The following is a 25,023-nucleotide window of genomic DNA, read 5'->3' as shown; positions in this document are numbered from 1 at the left end:
AGGAGGAGTGAGGACTTGTAGCCATCAGAAAGGTGAGTTATGACTCTTTCTGTCTGCAGAGGGTGCAAAGGGGACTAGCAAAATTCCAGGGCACCTGTTATTAACCTAGCAGAGTCAAAATGGCATTCTTTGTACTTTGCATTCTCTTATCTCTCCAGCAACCAGACTTATTTTTCTAAAAGACCCTGAACAACTTGAGGGCAGTGCCTGGCTCTTAACAACACCAGAATAAAGCTCTTAATAATCGCCTGACACATGAACGAAAAACTAAGCAAGGAAAATATAAGTCCAAGACGTTATGAACCAGTATGATGTTTCTAAAATAGAGATTAGTTGTGTCATTGCCCTGTTTCAAGACCATCAATGGCTCCCCATTACTTTTACAATAAAGACCAGACTGCTCAGCATGGAAGAGAAGACTTGTCACAATATAGTCTTCTGTCCAGCTGTCCCTACCCTTTGTATGTTCCAGATGCACCAGACTATTCACCACTATCTGAAGACATCACAATTGTTTTATAACCCTAAGAGTCTTTGCATATGCTGTTCCCTCTTTCTAAGTTCCCAGACTCAGAGTAAAACATGGTACAAGGTCACCTGTGACAGGCTGTCATCATCTTTGGCCACTTAAAGCAGATGGGTGACACTATAGGCTGAAGATACCTTCCTCTTGCAAACTGGTAAGGGAGATTTTCATATTCAACTAGTCTCTTAAGCACTAGAAACAGAAATCGCATTCACTGGAAAATGACAAATCTTTGTGCAAGCTGGGTGTCAGCACTGAGCAGGGATTCAGCAAGTAGTTCAGTTTTTATTCCTGTAATTATCACATCACATGTTTTTCTCCCCTAAGAGCACTGTTTTATACATTCTGTCAAGGAAAAAAGAACTTAAACATGAGCCTTGATTATATATATTTCTTGGTTTTTTTCACTCTAAGGATCACTGGGAAGGCCCAACCTTATTTCCCACCTTGGGTGGGAACTCAGATGCCACCAGCGAGCGCTGGAGGTGTTCATTCTTGGAGGGGCACGATACGGCAGGAACGCATGAGGCCTTCTTAGTGGTCCTGAGTGCCCGACATCCTGAACTTACCTTGGGGTTTCCACCACCTTCTTTGGCTGCATACAGCATCTGCAGTGCAGACTCTGCCAGCGTCTTGGTCTGGTCCAGCACAGTCATCTGCTGCTGATGGTCAAGAATCTTGGAGGCCACGCCAACTGCAGCTAAGATCAAAGGCTCAAAGTAGCTTGCCAGTTGTGTCACCTTTCAAGACCCAAAACAAAAGAAAGCAGCCACAGATACATCATGTGAGCGTACGTGTCTCCTTTGGGGCACCATGTTAGGGGAGGGGGCTGGGATCAGGGCTGGGCAGATCTGCTACAATTTACTGTTCAACGTACTTGCTAATTAATAAACTCTTGCTTGGTCTTTACTTCCTCTGGGGAATTCTTCATCTTTCTCTAAATGTGGCAGAAGTGGCCAGGTATAGGGGCTCACCTATGATCCTAGTACTCTGGGAGGTTAAGGCAGGTGGATTGCTTGAGCTCAGGAGTTCGAGACCAGCCTGAGCAAGTGTGAGATCCCACCTCTATTAAAAATAAAAAAAAAATTAGCCTGGTATGATAGTGGGCATCTGTAGTCCTAGCTGAGGCAAGGGGATCACCTGAGCCCAGGAGTTTGAGGTTGCTGTTAAGTTATGACACCATGGCACTCTAGCCCAGGAAACAGAATAAGACTCTGTCTCAAAAAAAAAAAAAAAATTAAAAAAAATACATGGCAGGAGTGCTAAGAAATTTATTCTGAGAGCCAGATCAGAATTGAATTTGACTTTACAAATCATCAGCTTTTACAAATAAAGAACTTTTTTTTTTTTGAGACAGAATCTCACTTTGTTGCCCTCAGTAGAGTGCTGTGCTGTCATAGCTCACAGCAACTTCAAACTCTTAGGCTCAAGTGATTCTCTTGCCTCAGCCTCCCAAGTAGCTGGGACTATAGATGACGAGCTATTTTTAGAGACAAGTCTTGCTCTGTCTCAGGTTGGTCTCAAACCTCTGAGCTCAGGCAACCAACTTGCCTCCGCCTCCCGCCTCCCAGAGTGCTATGATTACAGGTGTGAACTACCTTGCCCAGCCTCAAAGAAAGAAAAGACCTTTTTAAAGAACCAAAGGCATTTTACACACTCAGAAGGAAGGGGGCGCCAAACAGGGAGAGGACAGCAGGGGAGCTGAGAAGACTGAGAAAAGAAGCCTGAGAGGAAAGGAATCTTCCCAAGCTCTTGCAGAAGCCAATCCACTTGCCTTCTGGCCCATGCCTTTTGACCCAGCCTTGAATGTGGGATAAAAGCACAAATGATTTCACAAATGATGTGAAATCAGCACGTTTTGTTTATGAGAAGCCCAACCTGGGAGAACAAAAAGCCTGTGCTGGCAGCTAACCAGTGCCTCAGCACAGGCCTACTTCTGGAAGGACAGTATCATACATGAACACACACTTGCTCACTGAAGCTCACCACTTGGGTGCTGTGGGGTCACAGGTCACAGATATTTATCGGGTGCACCCCATGTGCTGGGCTTTCTGCTAAATATTTAACCTACAATTCCCCACTTAATGTCCCCAACAACTCTAAGAGGCAGATACAAATGAAGAAACTGAGGCCCCGATGGGTTGAGCTGCACATTCTGTCTCATGTGGCTGGGAGGGGACAGGAACCAGGTGTCTGGCCCCACAGCCCGGCTCTCGGCTACCGCACTCTGTTCTCTTCGCTAGATTCCAGTCCTGCTGCTGTTGCAACATTGCACATGAGAAGTTTATAGGTTGGTATTTCTTGCATTACAAACTATTTAAAATAAAGCCTGAAAAGAATACAATAACTCCCCTACGCCTAGCACCCAGAATATCAGATTTTAACATTTTGGTGTATTTGCTTTAGATACCAGAATCTACCCCCGTTCATATAAAACCCAGTGGCATGATCACACCCAACAAGGGTGTTTAGGTCCAGACCTTTAGCCAGCAACTCCCTGAATGCTTCTTTCCGTCACGTGGAAGGAGTATGTGTTGTGGAGCTATAGGCAGGAAGACCATTGCCCAAGAGCAACCCCTGGGCCAGAAACAAAGTGAGGGGTGGGGGGATCATGAGGGTGGTGGTGGCTGGGGCAAGCTGAAGGGGTGTCGATAAAAGAAAACTTCGCTACGGCCAATAGTGAGACTATCAGTCAGCAATAAACAGACTTTTCCTCTGTTATCCTCACTAGGAACTGGTACAGATAGGTTTCAAAGTGCAGGAGCATGCCTGTTCTTGGCCCTAAGGGTGCCTTTGTGTGAATTTTAAAGAGGTCCTCTGGGCACACTTGCCCAACACCAGGGCACATGGCTTGGTGAGCAGAGCACAGGCTGGATTGCAGCCCCTGCTCTGAGCTTCGGCCATACACCTCTGTGTAGGGTCCAGCCAGAGCGACCTCAGGCAGCAGCCACACATACTTGCTTCTGATTTCATCCCTTTCCCCAGAAGGGCATTGGTGTTGCCACCACATGGCATGGGGCACTGATGGGTGGTCAGGGCATAGGGTGGGACCTTTATGAACTAAAGAAGGAGTGGAAATATTGAATGCATTAGAATCTCACAAGTTTTCTAGGTTACTATTATCATTTTAAACTTGTACTTCATCATTGCAACTGCCAAATGTCCAGGGCTGCTGTGTGCTGACAGCAGTTAAGTATAATAACTGAACTAGAGCCCAGCTTCCCTGTGGAGCCCATGTGGCTCAATGATGAAGAAATTCAGTTCTAGCTTCAGAGTCAGTGGGTTTGAATCTCCTCTGATTCAGTCCTCAGCAAACTACTTCCTAATTCTAAACTTCAGTTTCCTCATCTGCAAGATGGGGATTAATAATAACACCAAGCTCATCAGGATGGTTAGGAGGATAAAATGAAACTTATCATAATAACTGCCATATTGTTAGCAATCAATAAATGCCACCTGCTGCTACTGCTTATCATAGGCACAGGTTTTTGGAGGGATGTGCTTTTCCCTGAATTTAGGGAGCTTGGCAAGGACTTTTATACCTTTTGTTACGGAGAGACATGATAGAACAGGAAACATCCTCACTTGGGTTAGCATGTAATTTCAAATAATACAGAATTTTGAGTATCTGGCCTATGATGGTCATTCTCTTGGGCGAGGGTGGCATAGTGGGCTGAATCTCTGAACTAGAGAATGTGATCTGAATGGGCAAAAGGGTATTTGCAGAGATATTTAAGTTAAGGATCTTGAAATGAGATCATTCTCGAGTACCTGGATGGGCTTTAAGCCCAACGATAAGTGCCCACATCAGAGACAGAAGAAGAGACCCAAAATGTGATCACAGAGGCAGAGACTGGGATGCTGGTCACAGAGCACCAGGAAAAAGATGCCAGAGGCAAAGAACAGATTCTCCAGAGAACCCTCTCCATGTCCCCCAAAGGGAGCATGACCCCACCAGCACCTTCATTTTGAACTCTAGCCTCCCAAACTGTGAGAGAATAAGTTTCTGTTGTTCTAAGCCACAGAAAACAGCACAGTTAGGGTCTGAGAAGTTGCACCTCTTATCATGGTGCTTACCCAGGTGCTATCTGGGACACCCCCCACCCCTGTAAGCACCATAAGGAAGCAGTGGAAACCATGTGGTAACCCTCAGCCCTCCAGAGAGAGGCTACAGGTAGCCCGTGTCCACAACTCTCCTTTAGAAAGAGACTCTTTCAGCCCAAGGGCTAAGAGCACATTTTTAAGTCAAGTGACATAAACATAGTTTTATGTTTCTTTTAATGCTAACCACTTAGGAATTCATCTTGTACACTAACATAGTATCTGCAGAGGCAGTATTGCCCTCTAAAGATGTCCCGAAATATTGTCTTACAAAATTTCTAATGGCCTCAAAGGCAACTGCTGAAACAATGGTTCAGCTTCTCGGCTAAACTTAGTTTCCCTAAAAAGGGCAGTGGTGCTTGCCTCCAACACCAACCCTCTGCTCCCGCAAACCTCTTCACTCAGGTGGCAAGCCCTTTTCTGATTACTATATAAAGAAACTCAATAAAAGACAAGATTTGGTACACTTGAAAAGGCAGAGACACTGGCTATTTTAAAATCTCAAAACCCTTCCCACTTTAGCAGCCATGGGGAGGTTAATAGGCCCTTAAGCTATTCTGTAATTTGAAAAAGCAAGAATATTGATTTTCTAAAATCAATACCTACAGGGAAGATATTAGATACTGCATTTCTTCACGTGAACATCAATCCTGACAGCTATGCTGATGAAATGCTGAGGAACCCCAAGGTTGTTCGTAACCCAATTTCTGGCCCTTTCCTGCTGAGACACGGGCCACATGACAAGCCAACTCTCCTTGAAGGATTTGCGAAATCACCTCCAAAGAGGCCGAACATCATTCACACTTAAAACAACGTGGCCATGAACCTCCAACTGAATAGCCCTTCTGGAGTGGCCGCCTAAGGAGGATTTGGTTGTACAGAGTGGGGTCTGCTTGGCCTCATCCACAGAAGAAAAGCCACTATATTAGAAGCCACAGAAGAATAACGTGCCCTTAAACACACCAGAATGAGGCCAGTCGGCCAGCCAGGGAGAAAAGGTGAGGAGGGTCAGCATCAGTCTCTGAATTATTTCAGCAAAGGCCAAAACCAACTTGTGACTGTAAATGGCAAGTCAGCTGAAGTCTGACCACAACCAGGAAAATTTCACTGTGGTTTTCATCTCAATTCTAGGTGAAAACAGATTCTGAAGTGATCATTTTTGGAGGAGATGTCGGAGGGAGGCTTGGTGCTATTTCTTGCCCCTGAAGCCAGCACTGGACCTGGGCATAGTGCTTGGCCCCACAGGCTTTAGGGTTAATCAAATCCTCTCTCGTGGATGCATACATGCCCTCAGCAGGATCCTTCTGAAGCCTGTTACCTTATGTCCCAGCTGAGCTGCTTCTCCCCGAGCTGCGGTGGCAATGGGATCGATAAGGTGCCCGATTTCCTGGACCACTGAGGTCAGCTGCTCCTGGAGGGCCTGAGGAGGAGAGAGTTATCAAGTTCATCCCACGACAGCTCCTCGCGGAGCTGCAGTGATTCAAAAAGGACACCTGAAGGTCCCATGTGTCTGTATACAGGATGGGGGGGATCACATGAAATGTCTATCCAAATGCCTGGGTGCATGCCATCAACCCATGGCTCCTTGCCCTCCTCTATGATGTCTTAGTGCCCCATGGCTGGACCCCTCTACTGTTGCTCCCAAGAAAGAGGTGAGCCTGAGACACACCCTTCCTACCAGCTTCTCACTCCTAACAACATGCCAACTCTGACAACTGATGCTACTAGTATCTTTACTTCCTGTTATTCAGCACGATTACCAGACATGCCGATGACCCGTCCCTTCCAGGAAGGAAAGGCAATTTCATCCCAATGGAGACAGCTAACAGTGAGGGAGAATGTGGGTCACCCTGTTGGCAGAACTAATAACCCCTTAAGAAGGGAGAATGATGTAAAAATGAAATAAGTTCTTTGAAAACAGAACTGCTTCCCAAACGATGCATTTTAGGGAAAATGCTAAGTGAGAAGCCCTGAGCCCAGCTCAGACTCTCAGAGGCCGCTGCATTTTGTGGTGTGCATGCAATATTAAAAACGCTACTCTCAAAGCATTTCTTCTCAGGTTTGATGGTTTAATCTCTCTACTCCCGAAGAATTGAATCATGCTGTAAAGAGACACAGCAAGATATCTAGACGATTCTAGGAGTATGAGGGGTTGGGAAATTCAAAGGCGGAGATGATTAACCAGGGTCAGTGAAGATCAGATCCCTTTGAGAACTATTCATGGGAGCTTCGCTTGACAGATTCAGAATTAACAGATCAGAACACTGGACATTCTCCAGCATGGAATTAGGCAATCTCTGACAAAGTGGCGATGTCCTGTTCATCAGAAATCAGACTCTTGCCTTTTGTACTTTCCTACAAAACAATGCTACATATGGGCTAGGGCAGGGGTCCTCAAACTTTTTAAACAGGGGTCCAGTTCACTGTCCCTCAGACCATTGGAGGGCCAGACTGTGGGCCCCAGGAGGAGTCAGCTGCTAAGCAGGACAGGCAGCGGCAGCAAAAACACCTGGCTGGCTGGATAAATGTTCTAGGTAAGGCTGCATGTGGCCTGAGGGCTATAGTTTGAGGATGCCAGGGCTAGGGGTTTGGGGCACTTTCTTTCATGAGAGGAGTAGCCTAACAGGCAAACTTGAAAACAAAATCCTGGGGAAAAAAAGGAAAAAGAGAGATAGGAGTGGTGAAGAGAAACTTCTAAGAAGTCCAAGGAGATTTTATTTAGTTAATTACTTATCATCTTCACATTTGTAATATGCTTATAGTCAAGAAGGTAGGAATATTCCAGCAATGCTGTTTATGATGGATGCTTATTAGATTAAATATGGTATGATTAACGAGCACATGCAGTTAAAGGAGAAGAATTTTTTCCTAGTGAGGCACACGGAGGATATACTTTGGGTATAAAGTAATGGTAAAAGCAGGGAGGCACGAGAGGCACACTTTGGAGGTGCTGGTCATCTCTGCTTCTTGATCTGGGAGCTGGTTAATGGCATGCTTGCAAGCGGTACACTTATATGCACATATCTGTATGCAGATACTTTAATAACAGGTTAAAAAGAATAATTCTAGCACTCCATACAGGATGAGAATACACTTCTTTCTTTTTTTGAAATTTGGGGGTATGGAAATGTACCGAACACTAATATGAAACCAGTAGATGAACAAATACACACCATACAAGAGAAAAACACAATTAAACTCAAGTTGGGGAGGGGGGAGAAGGAAGGAGGGAGGGGGATTGGTGAGCTCTCCCCTAACGGCACAATGTAGGGGTCTACGGCACACCTCCTGGGGGAAGGACACAAGTACAACTGGGACTCTACCTGACACACGTGAACAACGTAACCTAATCATCTGTACCCTGATATTAATCTGAAATTTGGAAAAAAGAGAGAGAAAATTGGGGGTAAAGCTGGAGTGAAACAGATCACTCTGTTTATAAAAACGAAGGATACCAACTCGGAGCCTGAAGCTCATTGTCCATGAACTCAGGGGCAGGAGGGTCAACATCAGTAAGCAGACCACGCATATTTCTTATGCACCTCTGAGCATCAGGCACTTGCTTTCAATAGAGAAAGAAGTTCTAAGGGCGGCACCTCTGGTTCAAAGGGGTAAGGCGCCGCCCACATAGACCAAAGGTGGTAGGTTCAAACCCAGCCACGGAGAAAAAAAATGCAAATAATAATAATAATAACTTCAGAGAAAGAAGTTCTGAAACAGACTTTGGACACGTACTAGAAAACACCCAAAGGAAAACAGCATAAAATTCTATTCTAAACTCTGAAAAAGTCAGCAAGAGCGAGCATAGTGGCTTTAATTTAATAATAGAAAACTTAGGTTCCTCAAATGCTAGATGGTGAATAACTTAGGAGATAATTCTGTATCTTTGAATGCACCAAATGCATTAGAGTTTACTGGTGAATTTGCCCATAAACCAAAAAGGGTATTGGTAAAATACAAAAGAGAAACACTCAAAAATTCACATGCTTAGGTCTGCTCTACTGATGTGCTAAAAATGAACACAATAATCCCATCTACCCCTGATATTGATATTGTTCCCCAAGTTTCGGTCACATTTGACCTTTCCACCCCAGTAGTATGTACATTCCTTCCCCAAGCCATCCTTCTTTCAGCATCTGCTGTGCCCTCTTCATTAAGTTCCCACGTTGGTTCCACAGGGCAGGTTGTCTAATTGGTAACACAATAGCATCAGAGCTATTTTGGCCCCACTCCCTCAATCTGAAAAGCCTGATGCCGTGGAGCCCCAGCTTACCTCTACCGAGATGTCATCCCGTGTGGCCAGGCTCTGGCTGACGGCGGCCAGGGAGGCCTGCTCAATGTCTCGGATGCACCTGTTGATGCCATCGATGGAGTAGTCACATTCCCTCTGTCCAGGGGCCTTGTCCCTAGAAGGGACAGTGCATGTCAAACACAGGCTCCATGGGGCTCAAGTGCCACAAGCTGTCCCAGCCTTGGTAGGCCAGGAGCCCCTGTCTACGCCCTCCTGCACTCCATCACCTCATTTAAGGATACTGATATACTTGGCTGGTAATGCCTTGAGGCACAGCCCGTGCATTTCTGAATTTAACACTTTAGAGAATTCTTATTTCTGACAGAAAGGACATGGCACTCCCCTCCATCACAGGCTAATGCCAGGAGACTGCAAAGGAAACAATTTGGACTTTGGGTTCTCCATTCTCTGGCTTAAGCACAGGACTTGTTTGGAAAAAATGGTCCGAACTATTTCCAGTATAAACATTCTGTGTTTTCTATGTTGCATACTACTCTCAAAGTCCTGGACTACAGGAGGACTTAGAATATATAGTGGGTTTTTCTTTGCAGGGCATTATGAAAGAAAGCTGATTGTGGTTCTGAGCTTCAAGAGCAACTGGGAGGCAAAATATAACTAAGGAAAGAGATGCATTTCATATGGTGGGATATTAACTTTGGTCAACTTCAGAAATGTCGTATCTACTCAGGGATGTTTTTTCAGGCTCCTACTAAGGAAGATATATCACTAAGGAAGTCAGAGTTGCCCAGTTACTACGGGCTTAGAATAGTCTGTCTTATTAGCACACCAAAGGTCATGCCAAATCTTGCCAAAAAGACAATGGTGCTCTTTGCCTAAGTCCCAGGTTCAATGTGGAACAATAATTAGAACGACTGCAACTAGAGCCACTGTGCCTGGAGGTGACCTTGGGAATGTTACTTAAATCCTTTCTTCCAATAGTTTTTCATTAGTGCAATGGAAGCAAGGGCGGTATCTACCTTAGAAGACTGCTGTGATGTTCATATAAAGTATATAAGTAAAATGCTCAGAACAACGTCTGGGGGCCGGGCACAGTGGCTCACACCTATAATGCTAGCATTCAGGGAGGCTGAGACGAGTGGATTGCCTGAGCTCATAGGTTCGAGACTGGTCTGAGCCAGAGTGAGACCTCATCTCTAAAAATAGCTGGGCATTGTAGTGGGTGCCTGCAGTCCCAGCTACTTGGGAGGCTGAGGCAAGAGAATCACTTAACCCGAAGAGTTTGAGGTTGCTGTGCGCTGTGGTAGAGAGCCATGGCATTCTACCAAGGGTGACAAAGCGAGACTCTGTGTCCAAAAAAAGAAAAAAAAACACAATGTCTGGTGTACTGGAAGTGTTTAAGTTAGCTATTATAACAGGTAATGTTGGTTCTGCAGAGATAAGAGATAAACAAAAAGCTGACAACAATGAACAACATTACTATCAAGTAAAAAGCCTAGTGGGCTTTTTCTCCTCCTGCCCTGTTCAGATGCACGCTGGTACCGATCTCCAGATGGGAAACTGACCTGATAGATGTGATGAGACTCTTGATGGAGTCAGACACAGTATGGGAGTGTCCGGCCAGCACAGACCAGGTGGGCGGATCTTTAGGGTTGATGGCCAGAGAGCGTGCAGTGCGAATGAGGTATGATGAGCTCTCCAGCATGGTCTTGGCTGAGACCAGGATTGGTTCCTGCGCCTGGGAGCCCTGAGACCAAACAGCAGAGGGATCAAGGTCAGGGTGTGCAGACGGGAGTGAATAAGGTGGGCCCTGGAAGGTCCTGTTCTTTACGAAGTTACCACCTCTGCCCTATGGAAGGAGACAGAGGGCGAGTGGGAAACTCAGTCTGTGTTTGCTCCTTTAATAGCATCTATTGAGTGTGATGCATCTCATGAAACAATCAGGCCCCAACTTATGCAGACAGATTGTCTTCTAGATATAAGATATCTCTCAAGAGATGTGCAGTCACTGAATTTCATTAACTCAGTACATGTAACATCATCGGTAACAGTACAGTACCCTACATAGTGACAGAGGGAGTGCTTTTGGAAATTTAACTTTTCACATTCCTCCAATGCCACACAAAACTAGTATTATCTTTGCTGCAAACCTCCCCACCTCGGAGCTGATCTGGGCAGGAATGCTGACAAACTCAGGGTTTGATGCGAATGCTGTCAGGTTCTCCACGGCTTCAATCAGGGGCGCAGTGGCAATGCGACATTTATTGCGGTTGTCTTCAGAGAAATCCCCATCCAGGGCCTGATGGGAGAAAACAGATGTTACCCCACTGAATAGCACACAATTACCCCAAACCACGGTGCTCAGTGGCTGGTGAAGAGAGGGAGTTCAATGGGAACGCTGAAAATGTCAGGGGACTTCTTAAACAACAAGCAAGGAATGACAGAGACCCCCGCTGCTGAGCAGAGCGCCCAGTTAGCAACCATAAGAAATAAAGCTGAGCATGGAGCTTTCAGGACCGCTGACCACAGGGTTAGTTGACGTCCTGCTCACATAAAACAGAGATGCAGCATCACACAGTTTCTTACCGCTCACTCACTCCTGCGGGCTGCAGTGCCTGACCTGGCAGCCAACCCACTCTAACCCCACTTTGGCGAGTACAATCCTTGGGTTCCTTTTCCCCATTTTCATTGGAATTAAATCTGTTCCCTCCCAAACAAAAAAAAATACTTTAAGATTGTGGGGCACTCTGAACTTTGTCGAAGTCTCACCTGGATGTTCCTAAATGACTGATGGACGCAGACCTGGCATGATACCATTTCCAAATGAACACCATGGAGTCCCTAGAAGTCCACTAGAACTCCTCCCACCATATGGACAAATCTCACAAACATAATGGGTATTGAATTAAAGAGGCCAGACAAAGAAAGGGTACTTGAGGTACAATTCTATGTGTGCAAAGTACAAAACCAAGAGGAACTGCTCTAGGGTGTCAGAAGCCAGGGTACTCTCTGGAGCAGGTGAGACTGCGTAACTACAGCCATATTAAGAAACAGCATGTCATTGGCACCCAGAACCATTTTTCTACCACTGCTCCTAGTCTATTCCCTCCCAAAGTAAAAAAAAAAAATTAGTAGCAAATAATACAATGGCAGTAAGTGATCAGTTTCACTGCTGATTAATGGCCTGGATGGTTAAGAATCCAGGAATGTGGCCTGTGACCCACGCCAGGCTGCCTCACAAAGTGTTAACACTGGGATTCGAGGTTCCCCAACCCTGGACTGCAGCTTTTCTTAAGAACAAGACTGTAAGAACCTATGACCCATGACCCAGGGACAGCATTTCTGCCTCCCGGGGGGCAGGCTACCTTTGAGAAGGCAATTATGTTTGCAGAAGAAAGTAAATTTCCTTGTTAAATGATCAATTAAACTTTTAATTTAACCCTTATGAGCAATATATAAAGCCAATTTAGACAATTAAGAAGAAAACTAGGGGCCCTGGTATAACGAAATAAATGGGATCCGAGATGGGAGCGTTTCTGGTTTTCAGTAAGGCCAGAGGCAGCAGGCACCACTGTGGGTATGAAGGCGATTTCTGAATAACAACTACATTCCAATCAAGCCTTGGCAGCTTGGGATAATAATTACACATCCACGAAGCTAATATTTCCAGAGGAATTCCCATGGGCCCAGCTAATTTGCTTGCAGATATGGTGCCTGGCTCACCTCGGCACATGCCCTCCCCCACCAGACAGGCACTGACCCTCCCCTCCTCTCCCCTCCTCTCCCCTCCCCTCAGCATTCTGACACTCTTCCAGGTTCCAAGGAAACCCTGAGTGCCTGCTACTTCTTGCTCACACACACCGCCTTATTTCTCACTGTCACTTAATGCACTGGGCAACACTGATTTATACTAATATCGCTGGCACTCTGGTCTTGCTGCACCATTTACATTGCAGACTTCTGGAGGCTGGGATCTACCAGACTTCAGAGCAATCTGGGAATACCAGTGGGATGTGGGGTGGGGACCACCTACCAGGACCCTGACACAAGTGGCCCCAGCACAGGCAAACAAGAAAGCTGATTTAAGAGTGGACTTTGGAGTCCAAGGAATTCTGGCCCCAACCCCACCAGCTGTGTGGCCTCTGGTAGTCATCCCCCTACAGCTAGGAAGACGCAGCTGCCAGCCCAACGGGAGATGCTGAGCTGTCTCTGGGTGCTGCTCACCCTTCCTGCTTCCTACATCTTCCTTGTCCTTTCCTCTTTTCTACTCCCACAGACCTCTCAGGCTATTAGGGAAACGGTATCTGACCATGACCAAGCCACCAGCCTTGGCTGCACTTATTCAAGCTGAAACATGACTACTCAAGGTGAATCTCAAGGAGTGGCAGTTTCACCTATTGCACTAGTAGAGCAAAGAAAGGGTTTTGTTTATTTATTTTTTTTTTAGCATAAGGCTGGAAATCAGATATCACGTGGCCCAGTGCTATTCACAGGACAGGGCCTTGAATAACAAAGACTAGAATGGCAAACTCCATCAATCACATTTTTTTTTACTCTCAAAAAGGAAAAGTTATTTCCTCAAAAAAAAAAAAAAAAAGGCATTTGACATCAGAAAGCCTGGTTTGTGTGGATACTAATTTAATTCTGAATTCTGCTTCCACCGGGTAAGGCTGAGCCACTCAGGTCTGCCAAATACTCAAAGCTGCCCAAGGTTGGCATTTCAGGCGGGCATGAGAGTTTCCATGCCACATAACGTCCAGGACACCAGCCATGATGGCGGAAGGGTAAATTTATTTACCTGCAAGTCTAGGCCCCTCAAGACTGGGCACTCCCAGCCCCTGTCCTGAGGGTTCTCCCTTAGCAAAATCTAACAGAGATCTGGGAGAAACAACTTCTCTGTATGCACAAAATTAAAGATTAATATGGACTCTGGGGGTTAGAAGGCACCCGAAAGATAATTCAGTCCTAAACCTCCCATTTTCCAGATGATAAAACAAGCACCCGGAAAGTGACGGGAGCCCAAGTCGCCGGCTACTTACTGGCGTGCCTCACACCAGAACCCAAGACTCCTGGCTCCCTTCTCCCCTACTGGCCTTAGACAAAAGGCAGTAAGAACAAGGAGCAAAAAGCCAGAGGTTTTTTTTTTTTTTCTCCTTTTCCTTCTGAAGAAACCAACTTTACCAACCCAAACATAAGGCTGACCGAGAAAACATACTTACAGCCAAGTCAAATTCGATTAAAGACAGCTGGATCGGGTGTCTGTGGCACACACTGGAAGTGCTCAAAGGCAAAACCCTGGGTTTTAACTTCGCTGCGAGGGGCAAGGCCAAACTTCAACTTCTCAGAAAAACAAACGCTGGTGTTGCATAATTTCTACTTGGCACCCAAACCTGAGTGACTACACATTTAAAATAACATTCCATTCCACACATCTGATTCAAGACTAGGTAATGCACTGCCTGAGGACAGAAAAGCTGGTGACAGTATAGGCAGCCATGGTTGGGGTGGGTGTCCCCCTACCCAGCCTGGCACTCACAGCAATGCCTGGCAGGCAGTATGGATGCAGAGCTGGGTTCTGGGGAGCTGGGCTTTGGGATTCTAAAGAATGCCATCCGTAGGGCTCTGAGATCCGGGGTGCACACATTCTACATGGGTGTTGATAAGCCACCAGGAGGTAATCTGCACCCCTCCCTGCTTCACAACTAAAAGGGTGTAGCAGTTGGGTTAGGGTTGGCCTAACACAGTTAAGAAACAGCACCAAGAGGCATAAAAGAGGAAAAGGCCACTAGGAGGGCAGCTGTCTTAAACACTTAGGGAATTAAATATTCACTTCTTTTTGTTTGACAGAATACTCAACCATCCCTCCAAACAGGAAATCTATTCAGCATCTAGTACCATGTGCTGCAGTGAAATGACCTTTACCATCTTCCTGTTAGTAAATTAAAACAAACAAACAAAAACGAAGCTCTTCTCTCCCCAGCACACTCTACCATGCAGTGGGAGTTGCAAAACAAAATGTTGAGGGATCCTATGCCCACTTCTCTTCCTCTGCACGGCTACTGGTTCCCAGGGCGCTCCCTGGAGACAGAGGCCTGTATCTCCTCCACATCACAACACCTCTACATTCCTCCTCTGATGTTTCTACCTATCTTTTAGGCCATCACAAGACCTCATGTTTGCTGCAGAGACCAGCAAAGGCGGTATGACACTGAGAAGAATCTGAAAAGAACACAAGATCTTAACAGAGAAGCTTTATATAGAGATAGGTCAGGATTTAAAACCAAGAAGGAGGCAGAAGAAGAAAGGGCTCCAGGAACTTCTATGGAATAAAGAAAGAGTTCTTTCCTTTTCTTCTTTTGGGACATCTAAATGTAATCTGTTTTCTAATGCTCAGAAAAGATTGTCCTTAACAGAGATATGTTAATTGCTAATTGCGCAGCAACCAAGCATGATGTCACTGCTGTCAACTACATTGCTTTCTCCATCCCCGCCTCCCCCACACTTATACCCAAGGCCTGCAAACAGCAAGGTCTTTCTTCCTAGGCCTCAGAGATGAATAAGACTCTCCATCCCAAAGAGCTGAACAGCATGCAGGGCTGGGAGCAGGGGCCCTGGGGCCTGGGTTTGAATTCTGACCCACCATGTACTGAGTGAGTCACCTTGGGAAAGTGACTTCACTTCTTTGTGTCTCAGTTTCCCATGTGGGAAATGGGGGTAAGCATAGCCTCAGTGAGGCATGTATACAAAACATAAAAATAAACATTTTAAAAAAGCAGGCTTTGTTTATTGCTAATGCCATGGACTCTGATGGCAACTGAGGGGAGCTGCCACTAGGATCACGGGGCATATGGGAACTGGCTGTAATTTACTGAATTCATTTTCAACCTAGCTTTTTACTGCCTTCAAAAATAGGTGGGGTTCTTTTCTGTTTGTTCATTTTTAAAAAGATTCTTTGTTTAAACAGTTAAGAAATTGCTGACCGGGGTTAAGTGCCCCGTGCTCTCCCCAGCCAGCTTCCAACTGCTCCTGGGCTCATGTTTTTGCCTTCTGCCTCTGCTTGGCTCACCCCGTGGGCTGCTGTGAAAAGGACAATGACGTGCCTCGTGTCCTATCCTCTGGAGAGAACTGGAAAATGTCCTGTTGCTTTAGGACTTGTCCCAGCAACAAAGCAAATCCCGCTACCTTCAGAACGAATCTGAAAACCCTTAAATCAAAAGTCTTAGCGCTGCCGGTGTTCTTCCCTTCACGTTTGCCCAGAACTGGTACCTTGCCTCCATGTCAACGCTCCTTTGAAGGCTGGAGTTTGGGGGAGATGATGGGGGGGAGGTTATGCCTGTGGTCTGCTGTCCAGTCTAGGGCTGTTTTCCCACAAGGTCAGCTGCCTGCTGCCTGCTGGGTCCCCACTGAGGGCAGACTGTTTGCGGCCTCAGCACTCACCTACAAGTGCAACAGCTCAGCCACTTCATTTCCCTCCTTGAGAGCGAAACTTGCCCCCAGCCGTGCCCATGGATTTTAACACAAAGATGAACTTCTAATACATATGGAATGCTCTGTTTTTAAAAGTTGACTCTCCATTCTATTTACAGTTTTTAAAAGCTATAAACAGAATATCACAGGAGACAATAAAGCGACTTCTTTAAAGCAATTTTTCTACAATTTCCCATTCCCTCTTCCCTCTATCTACTTGCTTACTCCAGAAACATCCAGCAACAACGGCAGAGCCCTCTCTACCAGCCCACTCAAAACCACCCCAAGGAAACAGACAATTTAAGCAAAAACAGTTTGGTTGCTGCTCAAGCACAGTGCCAAGAGAGGCCCCATAACCAGCCTCTTCCAACCAGATTTCTGTCCCTAAGCTCCTCAAGTACAGAATCTGGGGAGACCCTCTCCACACCACTTAGAAAGCTAGTACAGACTAAGGCTGCTGGGTTTTTCATAATGAATGTTTCTATTATTAAGGGACTCTCCTTCCATGAGCTAAATCATGACAGTAAACATAGAAGTTAAACTTCACTAGACAGAAGCCCTGGGACAGCAGAGCTTAAATGCTGTCCCTGTTTTCCCCAAGCAACAGGAGTTACAGGGACTAAAAAGGCCTGCAGTTTAGCGACCTACCTTGATGGTCTTCACCAGGTTGGCAGTGCTGTTGGCGACTTCCTTGGCAGACTGGACAAAGTGCCTCTTAGCCACGGGGTTGGCTGTCTTGGATGAGGCAATGCGGCAGGCATTGCACAAGGCCGAGGTGTGCTTGGCGACAATGGTGGCAGCAGACAGGACCTACAGAGCATGGAGGTAAGTTGGGGGCATCCTGCACGTCAGTGCACAGGGGTTCCGCCCTGGTCCCCAGCCCTGGATTCCTCTTCAGTTCACATGGCCACAGCCTCTATAATGCCACCCCCAAAGTCACTCCAAGAAAGGAGAGAGCAAGAAATACTGAGCAAGAGAGAATTAAAGAACGGGAAAGGAGGTGCTGATGTAATGGTGGGAATGAGCTGGACCCCCAATAGTCCTCCAGGGGATGCAGTCAGCTACACCTGGCAACCCCAAGATAGGAGGTCAGACTTGCAAGTTTTCTTATAGTCACCTCAAAATAAGTAGATAAAAAGAGAAATTACATATTTTGTTCGACTCAGTATATCCAAAATATTTCATCATATAATCCATTTAAAAACAACTATTAATACAATCCTTTTTCAAACCACATCTTTGAAATGCAGTGTGGTTTTTATATTTATAGTCCATCACAATTTGGACTAGCTACATTTCAGATGCTTAATAGCTACGTGCATATGGCGGCTGCCAAAGTGGAGAGACCAGGTCTAGGTGAGTAAAATGAACACCAGAGCATGACAGCTCCCTCCTCATCTGTAAGGGGGCTGTTGGCACCTTCCTGAAGGGTGTGGCTCAGAAATCTCCAGGTCCATCAACCCCTTTAATTAATCCACCTCCCCTCCACCAATCCACTGCTCTGATTTGCGGATTTTGTTAACACCCTTTTGGCCTTACCGGACGGGGTAAGGAATCTCAGGTTCGCTGACACACATCAGCTCTCAGGCCTGTTTGAGGACCCTGTTTTAGTTCACAGTGACTGTGTCACTCACAAGTCTGCCCCTGCCACCCCATGTCAGCCACTTCTCCTCCTTTTAGTACCCACTGCTGTAGTAAGTGACCAGTGCCACTCGGGTATGCAAAGTGTCACAGAACGTCACATGTACTGTCCATTCTTCAAACATCTCTCTGGTTCCTTTCAGTGCTGGAGATTCCAGTTCAACGCTGAGGCCTGGCACAGTTGCTGTCATCTCTATGAAGTGATCCCTGACAGCCCCCTCCAGAGAATTCATAGTGCCTCCTTTTGTATATTCCCGGCCTTGTCATCAGACCCTGATGATGCATTTTCCAAACTTTGCCCAATAGTCTAAGAGCCAGAGAGGTGACAGATGTGGTCTCACACACCCTTCAGCACCCCATCTCAAAGCACCTAGAAGTGTCCATTTTCACCCTATTTTGCAATACCCCACCCAGTGATAAGCTGCAGTGCTGCATTTTGCTGGCTTTGTTAGCTCTGGCAGAAGATTCTCTCCTAATTTCTCACACTCTTCCGCAACTCACCTGCAGGCACTGCAGGACTCCCAAACCTCACCTCCTCCCCTGTGCTTACCTGTGACGGGCTGCTGCCAGGGTCCACCAGGTTCTGGCATGCCATCTGGATCGCCTGGTTAGCCCTGGCAAACTGAATGGGGTCCACTAGGCCCTGGTGGCCTGCCTGGCTGTTTGGATCAGAGATGCCGACCAGGTATGCAGCCTGGAGAGGAGGAGAAAAGCCACAGCTCAGTCCGTCTGTGGCGGATGACAGTCACCACCTCACACACAGCAGTTATGTTCAGACACTCCTTAGTGTAATCTCAATGGGGTAATCTCATCCCTTTCCCCAATTATTGGGAGACAGGCTTGTGCCAGCTTGACGTGCCAGCAGGGTTTGCTGCAGGCTCCAGGGAACAAAGTCTCCTTGTTCTTAACAGAGCCTCAAGAAGCACTTTCCTGGGGCTTAGACAAGGACGGCACAGCCCTGATTGCTCTGGCAGCCATCTTATGACCATGAGGCTGCCCAGCCCCAGCACGAGGCTATTTAGCTGGCAGACACAAGGGACAGATAACAGTGGGTGCGAACTGATGGTGTGGACCTGCTGAGTCAGCTGGCTCTGGAGCCTGCCCTACCTAAGGGTTTCTCAACTCAGAGCTTACTGGGTCCTTATTATTTCGGGCCATACTTGCAACAGCAGAAAAAATCTTAACTTGGTAATTCAGTAAGCTGGCTCAGAAAACAAAAGAATAGAAAGCATTTGGTCCCCACGAGGACAAGAGGCTGTAACGGGAAGGTCTTCCCTTTGCTTCCTTTGGATATGGCAGTCAAATAACTGGGAGAAAATAAACAGGTGAGCAGGAATTCTGACCTTCATTCATTTCCCCTGAGAGGTGAGGGAAGGATAAGAAAGAGAATTTCATCCCCCAGACTAGGAATGTTCCTCTTTGGTTCAGTAAAACCTTCAAAGTTCCACATCATCATCAAATGACAAATCCTTCAAGGTAAATGCTGACGTGTGCCTTAGAAATGCACAGCATAGTCAAAGCAGGGCAAGGAACGTGCCGTGTCACGTTTCTGCATGGTCGTGTCCAATGTTCTCTTTCTCTGATCCTAAAATGAGCATGACTAACCTTTTTGCAATTCTAAAGCCTCAGAAAATTTAAATGATTTCATGCTTATTTTTTCTACATGAAACAACTCACTTATAATAAGGACCTCAAAAATAATAACCACCACACACACAAAAAAAGGTTGGCCTCTGAGCCTGCCTGCTGGGTCTGTAGTTTGCAGTGAGTCTCACTGCCCTCCTTACCCTGGCCCACCAATGCTCTCTCCTGGGGGGTAACTGCCCCCTTACTGGGTCTAAATGCCCACATCAGCACAAGAGCCGCTGCCTTGTCAATAGTTTCTATAGTGGTGCTCAGAGAAAGAGGTGAATTTTGGGCCCCCTTGTGCCTCCCCCAGGGATCCAGCACAGAGCACAAGCCTCTTACCTGAGCTGCGGCCTCCGTCAGTCCACAGAGGGCCTTGGACGCAACTCCCACACATTCTCCAAAGGCAGGGAGGTCCCCGGTCTTGGCGTTCTGTGAAATCCCTGCCATCGACTCACCCAGAACCTATCAAACAAATGGCCAGTGATATTTTCTATCCAGCATTGCTTCAAAACGAGGGGGTAAAGGAGGCTATACTTCTGACTTTAACATTCAGGACCCCTTATTTATAATATTTGTCATTTTCTCCAAGGCTTAAGAAAATTGTACTATTTATGTTCATAAAGAGAAATAAATAATGAAAGTATAAGCCTTTCACCCCAAAGTTTTCTGCACCCAAGGCGATATAGTTAACACACACAGACAGTAGAGTATCTATAAGGCATCCCATGGGGGCAGGATAAAGTTCTCATAATATAAGGTCACATCCACTGAACTGTAAGTGAGGTCACACACAGAAAGCAAAAGACACACCCTTCCAGGTATCATTTGTTTACTTATTGGCGATAAATTTAAACATATCTTTGTTAAGTATGTTTCTTAAACAAGCACTCTGCCTTGTTTTGAAAATCACTAGTATGTCTTTCTTCAGAGATCTTTATAATCACTGCTGAAAAGGACTTCAGTGTTTCGAATTCAACCTGAAGAGGTCAAGGTCACATAGAAGGTCACATGGGCACAGGTAGGGTACCCCCTGCAAATCTGGTGTTCTGTTTCATGTGTACATCAGGTACCAGCAGTACTGCTCACGTCCTCCAGGGTCACAGGTGATGGCACTGAAGGGTGTTCAACCCTTTGTGGAGAGACTATGGCGTTGCCATGACTAGAACCAACACAAAGCTCTGCATTGGCCAATAAGCTATCACGGAGGGGGAAATGAAATAAGTCTAGAAATTTCTTAGATGTACAAAATAATCCAGTTTATAGAAGGACTTGCAAAGAAGCTATAGGAATTTTTATGCAGAATATTTTCCTCTCCTTCCTGATCCCACATTCCTCTTTAATCCAAGCATGTAAAACATACACACCTTCCCTTTAGATAATCTGTAATTCCATAAATGATGCTGGACAGAGGATATTCTAGTCTTAGCCCAACACACACTGAGACCTTCTGACATCACCAATACAATGTCTCCCCAAAGCCAATCTGTACAGAGCCGGACTGCAACAGCCCGGTACCTGGTCACTGCCCTTGCATCTCTGCTTCCCCTTCTGATTTTGAGGCATTCTCATGAGACACTGGTACAATCACCACAGATCAGAGTTTCAACAGCTTTTTGTCCCCATTATTGTTCTCTTAAGAAGACTTTTTTTCCTTCATTGTCACCCCCATTGAATTAAAAACTAAGGAATAAGATTTTGTTGAGTGTGGTTAAGATGGGGGAGGTAAGGCATAATAAACTATTACATTATCTTAGATTTTTTCACTTCACCCCCCCTCCACTCCCCAAAGAAACTATTTCCATTGCCCTTGAGAAGACATGGTAAGGATGGCAGAAGGAACACAGCAGAGGACCCTATATAATTCAGGGCCTCTGAAGGATTTCCTATAGCAGTTCAGCCCCAGGTGTAGAAAACACATGAACCGATTCATGTTAAGACCCATCTGTGATACGATATAAGCAGTGGTTCTCAAAGTACCTTTCCCAGGCCATAGGGACCAGCCCTGGAGCCTGCGGAGTATCAGCCTCATTTCATCTGCAGACTCAGAAGCCTGGGGAGGGCCCCAGCAATCTGTGTTTAATAAACCTCCAGGTGATTCTTAACAACCCTCAAGTTTGAGAGGCTGCTGAGCAAAGGGCTTAGCCAGGCGGGTGTTCACAAGGCACGTGCACACTCCTCCCCACACGGAGCACTGCCCACTCGGAGCACTGCCCACTCGGAGGTACCACACGATGGCTTACCTTGGAGTTTTCCATCACACTCTCAATGCAGTCAAAGTAAGAGAGGTCGCTGACAGGTTCATTAGGGTTGTCCAGCATCCCCTTGACCGTCTACAGAAGGAGAACACAACTTAAAAAGCAAGCGCCATAGAACAAGAGAAATTCGACACAAAATACTATCAGCTTCCCCTCTACACACAAGATTCTGGTCACAATCACTCATTACTCAGATTCTTGACAAGAATTTAGAGCACAGTATCCTGACCACAGACACACCACTGATGGGGAAGGGTGCGTGTCTCAGGTTAGCTTTGCCAGAGGTGAGAATCTCGTGTTTTCCACTGGAAAGAAGGAGAAGCGTGATACCCACACGAGTTTTTTGTTTTCTTTTAAACAAATTTGGGCTGGGTGTGGTGGCTCAGGTCTCTAATAATAGAAAAACTGAGGCAAGAGGATCACTTGAGCCCAGGAAGTGGAAGTTGCTGTGAGCTATGGTAATGCCACAGCCCTCTACCCAGGACGACAGCTTGAGACTCTGACTCGAAAAAAATAAAAAATAAAAAATAAAGAAATTGGAATATTACTGCAAGGCAACACATTCATAGTCATTTAGCACAATTTCTCTGCTGATTCTGGATAATTCTAAGGAGTTTAAATTTCAAGAACTTGTTCATTCATTTTTTTCATGGCTCTTAAGAGCCCTTAGTTTTTCTAATTCTGGAAACTTTTAATAGAAAGGTCTGAAAGGCAATTCCCCAAAACTGTCCACTGGGGCAGTTCATCTTTTTTTTTGCAATTTTTGGCTGGGGCTGGGTTTGAACCCGCCACCTCCACCTCCAGCATATGGGGCTGGTGCCCAACTCCATTGAGCTACAGGTGCTGGCCTTTTTTTTTTTTTTTTAATTTAAGAGGTATAGAACACTCTTGTTTAGATTCTCAGCAAGGAAGCAAGTGGATATGGGCTGTTTATTTTTCTTTGTCTCCAAGCTACCAAAATTCAAAGGCCATTACAACTATCTTTCACGTTGTAATGGGCTTTGACCATCTGTGTTCACCACTGTTCTAGGGGCAGAAAGCCTGGGGATGTGCCCATTCATCCTCCTCCCCAGTGAGCCTCAGGGCCCAGCAGTCTTTGGGGGCACAGCCAACAAAAAAGACAAAATCTTAAGAAATGAGTATAATTGTGATGTATATGTTACTTAGTTCAATGTAAACATTTCACACTGTATATTGAAGCAATACCCTGAACCCCATAAATGCATCAATATACAAAGTTATGATTTAATAATAATTAATTTAAAAAAAGACAAAATCACTAGAGTTTGGGGAACAGTTAAGTATTGGGAACTGCTGAGTTGTTCACTTAAAGTTAAGAGAGAGAGAGAGGGCAGAGGAAGGGGTGAGCTCATTTCATTGAAGAACCGCCTCCTACTCCTTGGATCAGAATGGCTTTATTATAGTAACAGCAATCCTGGAACAGTCATAATTTTGGCAACCAAGGATGCAGAGTACTGGCACCTAGGCCAGTAAAGCTTGTTTAGAGCAAAAGACCACATATTCATATTTGCAAATATGAACAGAATATGGCAGTCATTCAGTCAATGGAACAAACATTCTCAACTGTTTTCAGAATGCGTTGGCCCTGTGATAACAAACCACAGGACCACCTCCAGCTGGCAAGGGCATTCACCCATTTTTCTTTTTTGCTGCACATCGGAAGAAGAGTTGTCTTGGGCCATACATTAAACACACAAATGCTAACGAAAGCTGATAAGCAAAAAAAGTTCATGCATTACATTTCACAATATCTGACACCACACATAAGCAAAATGGTCCTTGAATAATCTGCACTCAGCCCACAGGCTGCAGGTAAGATACCCCCGGTAGAGCCATCACCAAGGCCTCAATCAAATCTTTGGCAGCTGTAGCGGGTATTCCCACCATGCTAGACCTAGGCTTGTCATCCAGAAAACTAAAGGTACATTAGGTACAACCAGCTTGTGAGAGTTGGCCATTTCAACATAACCTGCATTGTTTAGGACTATAAGGACACATACTGATTTTATGTTTACCCACACCCATTCTATGGGGAATACATAAATTTTCACTTACCAATAACACGAGTATGAATATAGATTGAAAAGCACCCACACTGACCTTGACCGTGAGTAATAAGTGTTAGTCCTGGATTTCCTATCATGTGCCCCCTGCATGTTACAGAATAAATTTAGGGGGAAATCATTTTTACTTAACAGCATCCCTACCCCTGCCTGTGGCTGTCTCCTAACTGTCCCAGAATGATTTCTCCAATTTTTTTTTTAAGCTGGAAATTGGTCTTCAGGCCACATTTACTACCAACCAACCTCTTTGTGTTTGAAATAAAGAATCCTTTAACAAAATCCATCTCATCCTAGTGGGAAGAGGGGAAGCAAGGATGATAATCCCACCAAATCTGGATAGAAACTCTGGCCTCAATAGTCTCCCAGGAAAGATAAAAGAACATTTAAAGGCACATAAAACCAGCATGCCTACTTGTATGTAAATTACTAACCAACACAAGTTATACTGAAATGGCAAAATCTCAAGTCGATATAGGCTGGTTGGCCGCAATGCACCTTTAGTTTTAAAGGAGAAGAAACAAACCTTCTAGAGAAGGGACAGAAAGACAAGCACACACAATCCATCTTCAACCTTCAGTAGCTTCCCCTGGGGCCTACCTCAAGCTCCCGGAGGGCATTGTCACACTCTTTCTGGCCAGGAGCCTGTTGGGTGCATAGAGTGATGAGTTGATTGATGCTCTCTGTCACAGCTCTGCAACAGAAAAAGATTTTTTTCTTTTTTTAAAAAGATCAACATTATTTCCCTAACAACATTTTGCAAGTTCACCAGAAATACAATCCATTCACTATTTAGGCTGGGGGCCCATGAATGCTCTTCCAAAGAGGCTCTACACAGCCAAAAAGAAATCGTACCCAGGGAAGATAAAATGAGAATCTCTTTCCCTTATTTCTGATAACTGATTGATTTACTTTTAAGGGGTCCTGTGAACAACCTGGGTTTGAACTGCACGGGTCCACTTAGGTGTGGATATTTTTCTTTTCAGTAAAAGTTACACTGAATATGTTTGGCCCTCTTCCCTCCCCTTCTACCTCCACCGCATCTGAGATAATAAGACCAATGCTGCTTCTTCC

General features: G+C 45.6%; 1 protein-coding gene across 1 annotated transcript in view; it reads right to left on the bottom strand.

The window, feature by feature from the left end:
• TLN2 (talin 2) overlaps positions 1 to 25,023 on the bottom strand; it is a 251,014-nt gene that overhangs the window by 73,331 nt on the left and 152,660 nt on the right. The window contains exons 30-39 of the mRNA XM_012801797.2: positions 24,550 to 24,643; positions 21,854 to 21,943; positions 19,953 to 20,075; positions 18,535 to 18,678; positions 16,992 to 17,153; positions 11,035 to 11,175; positions 10,442 to 10,623; positions 8,901 to 9,033; positions 5,946 to 6,047; positions 1,096 to 1,266 (exon numbers count right to left, since the gene is read on the bottom strand). Of these exons, the coding sequence (XP_012657251.1) occupies positions 1,096 to 1,266; positions 5,946 to 6,047; positions 8,901 to 9,033; positions 10,442 to 10,623; positions 11,035 to 11,175; positions 16,992 to 17,153; positions 18,535 to 18,678; positions 19,953 to 20,075; positions 21,854 to 21,943; positions 24,550 to 24,643 (1,342 nt within the window). The remainder of the gene's footprint in view (positions 1 to 1,095; positions 1,267 to 5,945; positions 6,048 to 8,900; positions 9,034 to 10,441; positions 10,624 to 11,034; positions 11,176 to 16,991; positions 17,154 to 18,534; positions 18,679 to 19,952; positions 20,076 to 21,853; positions 21,944 to 24,549; positions 24,644 to 25,023) is intronic.

This window comes from Otolemur garnettii, unplaced genomic scaffold (genome assembly GCF_000181295.1).
Source record: "Otolemur garnettii isolate 467f Iridium unplaced genomic scaffold, OtoGar3 scaffold00011, whole genome shotgun sequence".
In the NCBI taxonomy this organism is placed as follows: Eukaryota; Metazoa; Chordata; class Mammalia; order Primates; family Galagidae; genus Otolemur; species Otolemur garnettii.
Note: the sequence above shows the minus strand (reverse complement) of the source record. Positions and strands in the feature narration are given on the sequence as shown.